Raw genomic sequence first — 12,087 nt, 5'->3', positions numbered from 1 at the left:
TAGACAGACCCCTTTAATTAATGTGTATATGTATATATCAGGGTTTCCGCTACTGTAGCTTTTTTCGCAAAATGCGAAAAGACCCCTCAAAAATGCTAAAATTCAACAAAGCATTTTCGCATTTTTGCTAAAGGATTTTACTAAATTCCATTAAAAAAAAGCATAGTAGAAGATTAATATTGAGGGCCCTGAAAGTGCATTTAACTTTCAAGAAGCATTTGTAAAATGGGCAAACATGAAAGAAAGGAAGATTGTTAATTATAAACCAAAATGTTTTGATAAATAATAAATGTGTTTTTTTTTTGTTATAGGTATTCTTTTTGATATTCTTGTACATTAAGCTATTCTTTGTCAGATAACTTACAGTACTTGTTTGATATAAAGTAATTTTATAAGCCTAATGGCATTTTAGCATTTTGCTAAAACTTTTTTTCAGATTTTAGCTTTTTTGCTATTGAATTTTTAGACTCAGCTTAAACCCTGGTATGTATGCATGTATGTATATATCTATACATATATGTATATGCGTTTGTGTGTGTGTATTTATATATCAAAGATTTATAAGACTGCCTTTTTTTCTTTTGCGATATAATCTAATTTGTTTATTAATTTGCTGTACTTTACCTAAAACTGTTCATTAAACTTATTCAACGTATTGATAAGTTCTACCTCTACTCACCAAAATCAAAATTATTACTTCTGCTTCAGTATTATGAGTCAAAATCTATTAAATCGAAATTATTTCTTCTGCTTCAAAATTATTTCTTCTGAGTATTCTGCTAATTGAATGTTTTGTTGTTCAAATAATAAATGTTTTTTTTTTCTTCCAGCAATGGTGCTATTTCAGTTGTTAAAATTCTTCGAGTCCTAAGAGTATTACGTCCTCTCAGAGCCATTAATCGTGCCAAAGGTCTAAAAGTGAGTTTTCGTTGTTATTTTGTGTATATTTATGATTGTATATTTTGTGTATATTTATGATTGTATATTTTATGTATCTTGTGATTATCTTGTACATATCCAAGACTTTCAAATTCTTGTTCCATAATTTTTTCTCAAATATCCATTTTTGGCAAAAGATAATTCCACGTTGCTTATTTTATTTTATAACAGTCATTGAAAAGCAGACCCAATTTTTAACTACTAATGTTCAACTCCATAACCTTGTAATTTTGATCACAATCCAGAAGATAAGGGAACTCCTGGACCAAGAATTGGGAGAAATGTTTGCCTTTGTGGATGACTTTTTGATGGAACCAACCCACATTTGCATTACATGGAGAAGAATATCACGAAAACCTCCCACGGTTAGCCCGACTGAAAGGGATTCTAACCCATGCTCTGTCTACAACTAAGGATAATTTTTAGTCAGCACTGCGGTCGGTGCAAGCTAGGTGCGGAATTCATATAGACCAGCCGTCACTGGGATTGGAACCCATTTCACTTCATTGGAAGGTGAACGCTCTACCCCCTGAGCCACCACGACTCCCCACGTAGCTTATGAGATATTTCTATATGTTGTGCTGTTATCTAGTTAGAATTTCATAAACGCATAAAATCTTGAAGAAATGCTAAAATATAACTTGATGTAAAAATTTAGGCAAAAATAAGGTTTATCCACTCTATTGTTCCTTCTAATATATATGTGTGTATATTTGTACATGTATGTATATGTTTGTGAAGGGCAATACAATAAATCAAAATTTCAATTCATAAATATTGGTATGAACTTTAAGATACAAAGTTTATTGGTATAAACTTAAAGAAGGTAGGTCACATTATAAGTATTGAGAACTGCATTGCAACCCTATTATGTACTTTCTCTTCGTGAGCCTTTTAACTTGTACATTTTTTATTTAAATTATTATAATTAATAGTAATAATTATCAAAAAATTACATTGAAAAAAGGTTAAAAAAAACTTTTTTTTATCATAATCAACATAAGATGCTGTAGAAGAAAATAAATTAAAATAAAAACTATTCTTTCTTACAGCATGTGGTTCAATGTGTCATCGTTGCTGTTAAAACTATTGGAAATATCATGTTAGTTACATTTTTGCTCAACTTCATGTTCGGCGTAATTGGAGTCCAGTTGTTTAAGGTAAGCAAAGCATGATCCATGTTGGACAATTTATATATTATCTGTCCACAAACAGTATGATTCATTTATTAAAATTAATTATTATAATGTTAATTTTATTTATGGTTCATTTGTTTAAGTTAATTATAAAGTTATAAGAATTAAAGTGGATCACGGGCTTTCAATGCTATTTGAGTTCAATAAAATTTTTCAAGAAAAAAGCCTATTAAATGAAGGAAAGCTTATTTTTACTCAAAAAACGTGCGTCTTTTTTTTAAAAAAAAGTTATTTAGAATTAGTAATAGAATTCCCATCAAATACAATTGCCATAGAAAGTTTTTAATATCAAAATTGTGTTTTCTTAAATTCTTGGTTTCAAACTCTATTATAATTTTCAGTAGTTCACTCGGTGTTGTTACTTTCTCATTGTTAAATCAATCATTGTTTTTGTTTCTGAAAGAATTTTTTTTTACTTTGCTAAATATTTATTTGCAAATTTTTTAAATTTGTTTCTTACATATGTCTGTTTTTACAGATAGAATTCCTTTAACTCTTGAATAATTTTTTTCCAGGGCAAGTTTTATTCTTGTAATGATGGTTCGAAATTGTTTCAAAAAGATTGTCAGTAAGTAAAAAAAAATTTCTTATATGTTATTCCCAGTTTTTTTTTTCCAAAATTTTTGTCGAAAAAAAAGAGAGATCTAAAATAAACTGACTCTAACATGAACGAAATGAAATAAATTAATCATCTTTAATGACTTATCTTGTTATTGTATTTTTTAATATCAAACTGAAATATTTATAATATATGGCATAATCTTAATGATTTCTAAAATATGCTATCACATTTTTTTAAAAGTTACTTGGAAATCTTAATTATTTAAGGCTTAATCTGAATGGTTTCGAAAATATGCTATGACAATCAGTTTAAAAATTAAAATCATATTTGTACTTCTTCAGAATTTTTTCTTTCTTTGTGGATTTGAAATTTAGACTCTAGAAGATCCAGGCGTTTTTATACTTATTTTAAAGTTAATTTTGCATTTTGGCCATTTTTTTAAATAATCTATTATCTAAATTAAAAATCTCCTGTATTGTAAAACTCATTTACCCAACTATAACTTAAGGTAAAATAACATTTTGTTTGTGCCACCTATAGTTTACAGTGCCAGTTAAACAACTCTTGAAAAGTGCGTTTTTTTAACATTTGGCACAGTACAGTCAATTCCAATTTTATGTTTCTTACAAAGGGAAATGTGACTTCTGATAATATAGATTTGATAAAAAGAAATTTAATTAACTAAGTCATAATCGATTGCTTCTAAAGAATGGGTCCATTGATAAATCATAAAAGTTTGTTCATATTTACTATATTATAACTTGACTACCTTATTTTTTTATTTGTTTCTGTACAGCAGAAAAGAAATTAGTTACTAAATTATCAATTGAATGCTTTATCATTTTTTTATGTGTTTGTACAGCACAAAAGAAATTAATTAATTTACTTTGACTGTCTTATTGTCTCTGTTGTGTTGTTGTTCTTCGGATGAGACTTGTCGCCTGAAAATCATTGTACTTTGCATCCCTGCTTTTAAATAAAGTTTACATGTTTGCTCTATTATAACTCATCACTAATTTTCAGTTGTCTTTGGAATGTTAAACAAAATTAAGAAAAACTTTTATGAGTGACGAAAATATTGCTTACTTAAACTGTGGTATGGTTGTTAAAAATGAACTTTGCTTCAATGGACTATCAACCTAATATTTTTTATTTGTCTGTTAAATCGAGGTTCTGCTTAAATCAGGGCTTATTATCAGCAACTTATATAATAAGTAACTTGATCCCTCCTTATTGCAGTTTTATCTTTTTGTATTTTTTTTCACTGTGACAGACTCTTGCATCTGCAATGCATGAAGACCAATGATGTAGAATCAAGTGCTTTCACAATAAAAAAATTCTTTGATAAATAAACTTTTTAATTATGTGGAAAACTATTTTGAATCGAGATTCAAAACTCCAATTCACTTTGAAACATACGCAAAACTAAAATTAAGATAAAGGGGTCCAAACTTTCAATTGCTCTCTTGACCATTTGAACTCTGGTTTCTATTTTTTTTAAGGGTCAAGAATACAAACTGCTCTAGAGGAGGTATGATTTTGTAACTTAATATATCATCGATCTCTAATTAATTGGTATATTTAAATTAAGAAATCTGATCACGCATCGTCCAATCATGGCTAAGTAAGCATCCATTTTAACACTCCACCTTTTCACAGCCATGCAATGCCACGTAATTTTAACCTCGGTAAAATGACGTGCTCTTTAATTGTTTTCTCACTACCCTATGGTCATCCCCCTGCAAAGTATCTTTATTTTGCTTTAATGTGCACAGTTTAAATAAGATGTGTGTTGGTATTGTAGGGGAGAGTACATCATCTATCAAGGGGGTGATATAACGAAACCCATCGTACAAGAGAGAGAGTGGGATAGGTACAAGTTCAACTTTGATGATGTTGCTAAAGCTATGCTCACACTCTTCACTGTGTCCACTTTTGAAGGATGGCCCCAGTAAGTAAATATTTTTCGATCTCTTTTTAACATAAGCATAATAAATGCTACAATATGCAAGTGACATTTAGTTTTTATACACTATCATCTGTCCAAAAGTATGAGGACATCCAGTGGGGTATGGAGTTAGAGGAACATATTAATAGCATCCCCCCTTTTACATCCATGACAGCCTTCTGGGAAGACTTCACACCAGTAATTGATAGGAACTTCCATCACAGCTGTGATTCCAGTGAGGTATTCGTTGGATACCTAATCTTTGGTCTTGTTTGTTATAAAGGTGTCAGTGTTTTCATCACAGAAAAAAAGTGGGTGAGAATTTCTCACCCTTTCTCAAAAGCAGTGTGAGATTTCAAAAAGTTAAGTGAGATTTCTAAAAATTAAAAAAAAAAAAAATTGCAAAGATACTTGGGAAAAAAATTATTTCTTTAATTATGATGCATTTTTAACATCTTCTAATTTTTAAAGCATTAAATATTCTAATTTTTAAAGCATTGAAAAAGTAGAGAATATAACTGATTTTTTTTTCTTTAATCAATAAAAATTTCTTTAAAAAAATTAATTGGATTGGATTAAGTGCCGAATTTCGGGATGCTGCATTAGGTGTCCCATACTGTATTACAGACTAATGACTGAGTTAAAAAAAATCACAATTATGTTTTTTAGGCTCAACTTGGTAATGATTGTTAAAAATCAGGAGACAGTTTTTCAACTAGATACCTAATGAAAATTAATTATTTTAGATAACGAAACATAAATTATAAAAGGTGCTTATTTTTTGTTGAAAAATCTCTCTACACACCCTATGAAAAAATGAGATTGTATCAGTATTTGTGTAATTGGTTTTCTAAATGAATTGTCAGCCCTTAGTCTTTAGGAATGTGTTTCAAACCTGAGTGGCTTAACAGCCTCTCTGTTTAGTTACTTCAGGAGATAAGTTTTAGATAAAATAATTGTCGTGTAAAATAAATAAAAAATCAACTTTTTATTTTAACTTCAGGTTGTTGTATGTGGCCATCGATTCTAAAGCGGAAGACGAGGGGCCTTATCATAACTATCGTCCAATGGTTGCCGTATTTTTCATTATCTATATCATCATCATAGCATTCTTCATGGTGAACATCTTTGTCGGTTTTGTTATTGTCACATTTCAAAATGAGGGTGAACAAGAATATAAAAACTGCGAGTTGGATAAAAATCAGGTGATTTTTTAAAATTCTCATTTTTGAATTTTGCAAATTTCCATTTGCTTTAATTAAACTTGAATTATATTATTACTAGCTGCCTAACCAGTTGGCCGGCCTGCACGTAATCACTGCTTTGTGCCTGTCTTGGTAAAAATGTGTTAATCATCCTGATAATTACAAAATATCTAAATGAATTTTTTTTTAAATAATTTTTATGAATATTCCATAAAAAACACATGGACGGAATCTGAAACTTCTATCCTGGTAAAAATGCACTTTTTAACTTTTTGCTGTCAACTAAGCTAAGTAACATGATAGTAACAAAATTATCAAAAAAAAAAAAAAACTCTTAGTTTTTTTAATATCTGCTAAGGGCCAACTTAGAGATTTCTTTCTTGCTAAAAACATGTTAAAAATCTTTTTCTTAAAGAACACATGATTGAAAATTCAGCGCCTTAATGATGTGGTAATTTTAAATTGTGCTTAACATTTAAGTTAACACATTCTTGCAGTAAAAGATTTAGCATTTTGTAAACGTTTTTTAAGTGACTAATTTTAAAAACATCTGAGATCATATGAGCATACTTAGCTATAAGTTCTGTAGAAAAATAATAGCATGCTTTTAAGGTATAGAAAAATAGCTTCATTTTCAGTACAATGTACGAATTCTTATTTATGCACAAAAAATAACTTTGATTTCAATTATGATTGCTGATTTCTATTACAAATAATTCCATGCTGATGGCAGCAATTTATCCTCCAGTTACAAATGAGAGCGGAAGGAAAATTGTTGTATTATTTAATTTCATAACCGTCATTGAACAACCAATCATCCAATTTTGACTACAAATATTCCACTCTATAGCCTTGTAATTTTAAACCTAATCCAGAAGTTATGGGAACTCTTTGATCCAGTATTGAGAAAAATTTCCCTTCGTGTGGAACTTTTTGATAGAACTACGCCTTCCATGGTTAGCCTAACCCAGTGGTCGGCAACCTGTGGCTCGCAAGCCACAGGTGGCTCTTTTGATGTAAAGTTGCGGCTCTCCAGTTCCATACGAAAAAATTAATAAATTGTTACCGAAGTCCTTAAAAATAAGAAAAAATATTTTTAAGTACCTAATTTCTCAAGAGCTTTCTATTCTTATAATCATTAATTACAAACCCCCTACCCTCAGGCCTGTCGTTAAGCCCGGTTAGAGGGGTGTCTCATTCCGACTCGATTCCGAGTATTCACCCGGAAAAGTGGCAAGTCTGTTGTCTGTTTGAGCATGCCGTTACCGACACCATGAAAAGACACAAAAAATGGATGATGCCTGCGACTCTGATCTTGTGGAACAGCAGACAAAACCCCTGAAATTTCTGTCAACTTGAAAAATCCAGGGTGCTTTAAAAGTATTTATCTAGAAATGCCTTTTTCTCACGTTTTCTCTTGCTCTTTCTAAGAATAAAGACAATATCTTTGTCCATATTGTTAAGAAAGGGAAGGATAGGGCTCAATGCACATACAGCTGTGGTTTTCTCTATATGACTGTCCAGTTTCTTTTCACTCACCTCCTCAGTTACTTCACTGACCTGTCTTTAACTGTCCAGTACCAGTTTACAAGTACTTAGTTACTCAAAGCATATCTTATAAATTAATATTATTATTGAATGCAAGTATAAATTTTTTATGAATATATACGATTTGCAGTCTTATTGTTTAAATATTAAGGTAAAATTAAATTTCATTAAATATGTTATTTTCTTATTAAATTAATTCCTCAATTATTGCTTCAAAATTTAGGTATAAGACTTTTTTCAAAAAAGAAAAAAAATATTTTTTTAAAAATTTATTTTTTTGAAGTAGATAAAAAATTTTTAATCTCTTTTCCACTGTAAAATGATTAAAAGAAGAAAAAAAAGAGCAATTAAAATTTTTTTACGTTATTTATATTCATTAGTAGGAGCTTGAGATGGAAACAGATAAATCACATTTGAATTCTAAATATAGTTAATCTAATAATATCTTTTTTTAAATAATTATTTACTAAGCTTTTTAATTTTGTGTTTAAAATAGTAATTTATTTTTAAATTTAATTTTTTCAGTTGGGATTATTTTTCACAGATCTTATTTAATTTAAATTTCAAAAATCAAATTCTATATTTGTTCGTAGCAGTTGTTTTTATAATAAGTTCAAACTGCAATCCTTTATGAACAAAACTATACTAATGTTATTTTATTAAAAATGTAATGTGTTTAAAAATAGAAAAGCTGCAGTTTTTTTTTTTTAAATTTTTTTTTCATCTTTTTTGTTACTATGTTGTATTTCGTATGTATTTAATGTTTTTTATTTATATTTTAGATTTAAGTTAACAATTTTCTATTTGCTTAAGTTAATTATTAGTAAAAAGAAACTTAATATTTTTGTAATTATGTAAAAACTCAATTCACAGTTTTGTATTAAAAGGCACGATAATTAGCAAAATAAATATCTAACAAAATTGTACTTTAACTACCTTAACTAGAAAAAAAAATTATTTTGCGATTTAAGGGTATTTTTTTTTTTAATATTTTAAGAAAAGACTTAAACATTCTTCAGTAAAGCATTATTTACAAAGCATCAAATTTTAAAAATATTTATTTATGATTTATCACGCTGCAATGTTTGAATACATAGTTAAATTTTTTTTAAAGTTTTATTTATTATTTACATAGTATTATTTTTATATAAAGAAATATTTGGATAAAAAATTTAGCATTTTACAAATTTAAGGCAAGAATGCGTGAAAAAATTTATCTGTGCTTCCAAAACTAGTTCATCCCCCCACAGAAAAAAAAGAAGTATTTCTGTATCCCCATTCAAGATTTTAGTCACAGCTCTTATATTAATAACAATGTAAATTATAAAATGAATAATAAAAATAAAATTATTAAATGAAACTGAAAAATAAAATTTTAGTAATAAATAAGCATTAAAAATAATTAGTCGCAAATCAAATTACTAAAATTAAATAATTACGCATATAATATTTGAAATGCATCAGAAAGAATCTTACTTAGATTAAGAGTTTAAAAAAAAATGCACGAGTCATAATTGATGTCTGATAATTTTTCAGTTTAATGAATAAATACTAATTTAATTTTCATCTACATTTTTTAAAGCCTTTGATGTGTATCACATGTTATTATCATGTAAAACATGATGTTATGAAAAGACCACCCTTAATATTAATTTTTATAAACCTTCTCAAAAATAAAAATCTACTTCAGCGGATGTAGTAAATTAAAATTTAAAAGGGAAAAAACAAGCATATAAATTTAAAAAATATCTAATGCAATATATTGATATAATCTTTATAATAATAGTAATAATAACAGGCCTGTTTAATTGCCAGGTGAATGTTGAAGTTTTTAATTTATAAAGTTATTTAATTTGGTAAAAATTCGTTAATCGCCTTTTTACACTCGCCTTCCTCAACAGTGATTTGTTTTTCGATTGTTAAAATTCTAACGTGTGACCTCTATCCGTTCGCTTTCACTTGAAACAAAATTTCTTTAAATGCATATTAAGAGCGGTCACTCCGAATTACCTGCATATTATTAAATTTAGCAATAAAATACATTAATGTTGTAATTTTGCGTATAAAAGATATTTAAAATAATAGAAGATAGTTACTTTCAGTGACTTTTATTAAATTAATTTTTTAAAAAAATGTTAAATTATTTGAGTTGGAAAGCTCAAGGCTCTATAAATGTTTACAATAAATAGAAAATAAATAGAAATAGAAATTACAATAAATAGAAAAAGTACGTGACCATCGTTTCTAGCACTTCATCATAAGTCGATTTAATGTTTGCCTTGACAAAAAAATGCAAAATTTATTTAAATGTTTAATAATTAAGCGCTTAAAAATTGTTTTTAACAATAACAAGAATAGACGGTACATATTTCTTAAAAAAGGAAAATTGTGAAAAAATTCTGATATAATATAAATGAATATTATTACGGAATTGCTATGAAAAATTAAAAAGAATTATTATAAAATCTTTCTGATAAGATTGTGTTTCGTTGCACATTTAATAAAAAAAAAATCGCGTTTTCTGTTGAAAATTTGACAAGAATTAGTAAGAAAATTTACAATTTTCATTGAATTTTAATGACCCAAATATTCTTATCCCCTCCCCCTCAAAAAGAAATAAGTTAAAAAAATTAAAAATTAAATAAAAACTAAATTTTAAAAAAATTATTAGCGTATTTTAAAAATAAAGAATAAATATTATTCTGTATTCAAAACCGTTTTTTTTAATTAAAAATCATATATACATAAAAAAATATTATAGTATTAAATCAAAAATTTTCAGTGGCTCTTTAAAACCGGGAAATTTTGTAAAATTGTAACTTTTGGCTCTTTCATTTCAAAAGGTTGCCGACCCCTGGCCTAACCACAAGAATAACTCATGATTTGTCTCCCACTGAAAATATTATGCAATATGTTAGCATCGTGGTTGGTATGAGCAAGGTCATATCAGCTAGCCAATGCTAGGATTCAAATCTGGGATGGTTGGCCGATGCAAATTCCGAATCTGGTTCGAACCAACCTCAGTGGTAGACGAATCATGGATTAGTCTTTTTGCCATTAGGCTAACCATGGGAGGTTTTTTTGGTTTTCCTCTCCATGAAACACAACTGCAGTTTTGTTGCATCAAAAAATCCTCCATAAAAACAAATTTCTCCCAATACTAGATCCAGGAGTTCCCCTGTCTTCTGGATTGAGTTCAAAATTACAAGGCTACAATGTCAAATATTAGTAGTCGTAAGCCCGAAAATTGGTTCGGCTATTCAAGGATGGTTATAAAATAAAATAAAATCACTAGTTTTTAAATTTAAATATTTATATTGTTTTAGTAATAATTTACTATGTTTCTAATTTCAGAGAAACTGCATAGAGTTTGCATTGAAGGCGAAACCAGTACGACGCTACATTCCGAAAGCCAGGATACAGTATAAGGTTTGGTGGTTTGTGACGTCACAGTACTTTGAGTACACCATTTTTGTCTTCATCATGGTCAATACTTTTACTCTTGCTATGAAAGTGAGTGTAGATTCATTTTATATGCTGCTTCAGGGGGCTGTAAAAAGGCTATTATTTATAAATCTCTATATTAGTATATTAAATATCTATTGCCTCAACCACTTAATATCACTGTATTCAATAATAGGACAATTGTTTTTTCAGCTCGCCAAAAAGGATTTTTACCATTTATATTTATGCAGTATATTGTGTTCATATTAATTGTCAGTATCTTTGAAACTTTTTACAAAATGATTATACAATCGTCCCTTTTCTACATCCTCCCCCCCCCCCATTTCAGTGACTTCCATTATAACGTCACATTTATAAAGTCCCATTTGTTATTTTAAAGATCCCCGTGGCAGAATGGCAGTGACATTCTCGTAGAACATTACAGAGTTTTTGCAGAAAGATTTTTCATTAGAAAAGTTTTAAAAAAAGTACTACAGAAATTTACATGTAATATTTGAATCATGCATTTAGATAATCACTTTTTGACATGCTCAATTTACGACGATACTGTCGTAAATCCATGTAAAGTTTCAGTTGTATTTTCAGCAGTTGTTGATATTTATTTTCACGTGGATTTCAAATATCCAGATATATTTCAAACAATATAGAAAATTCGAATCGTGTGTTTGAGTATTTACTTTTTAAGGCAGTAATTATATCGAATTTTTAGGCAGTTATTGCTATTGAGTTCTCCATAGTTTTTAAATCTGATAGTTTTTTTATTAGATAGCAATACTATTTATTACAACAACGTAATCGAGAAACGAAACACACATTTCAGGAGCCCGATCATCGTCTATCTTTTTTTCTGCAATTACTATTACAGATTTTGTAACATTTTAATTATTTTTATTGTTATGATTATTTATAAAATGCGAAGAAGGAAGTAATTTGTGTGTCTCCCTCACAAAATGTGAGAATATTACCAATAATATTAGCATAAAAAATTATTGCATCTTTTATTTTAAAAAATTATATTGTGTTCTTTTGTAAACACAGCCCTTTTGTTATTTTAATTTATTATATTATATTTGCTATTATTAAAAGTATTTTGCAGAAAGATATTAGTGATAGAGTTTTGTCGCAGATAGCGTGAAAAAATTCTGCATCAGGGCCAAAGATACAATATCCATTAGAACCTCCAAATTTCATTCCAACATAAGGGCTGGAATTTAATCGATTAGG

The 12,087-nt window shown here is 28.3% G+C and overlaps 1 protein-coding gene across 10 annotated transcripts in view; it reads left to right on the top strand.

Annotated features, from left to right (window-relative positions):
- The window catches only part of LOC107449579 (muscle calcium channel subunit alpha-1), a 201,325-nt gene that overhangs the window by 136,108 nt on the left and 53,130 nt on the right, over nt 1-12,087 (top strand). For all 10 annotated transcript variants that reach the window (XM_087164834.1, XM_087164832.1, XM_087164828.1 and 7 more), the window contains 6 exons: nt 831-918; nt 1,992-2,099; nt 2,651-2,703; nt 4,502-4,648; nt 5,649-5,850; nt 10,753-10,911. In XM_087164834.1, coding sequence (XP_087020960.1) covers nt 831-918; nt 1,992-2,099; nt 2,651-2,703; nt 4,502-4,648; nt 5,649-5,850; nt 10,753-10,911 — 757 coding nt within the window. The remainder of the gene's footprint in view (nt 1-830; nt 919-1,991; nt 2,100-2,650; nt 2,704-4,501; nt 4,649-5,648; nt 5,851-10,752; nt 10,912-12,087) is intronic.

This window comes from Parasteatoda tepidariorum, chromosome 5, assembly GCF_982258835.1.
Source record: "Parasteatoda tepidariorum strain Cologne lab strain chromosome 5, Ptep-v5.0, whole genome shotgun sequence".
In the NCBI taxonomy this organism is placed as follows: Eukaryota; Metazoa; Arthropoda; class Arachnida; order Araneae; family Theridiidae; genus Parasteatoda; species Parasteatoda tepidariorum.
Note: the sequence above shows the minus strand (reverse complement) of the source record. Positions and strands in the feature narration are given on the sequence as shown.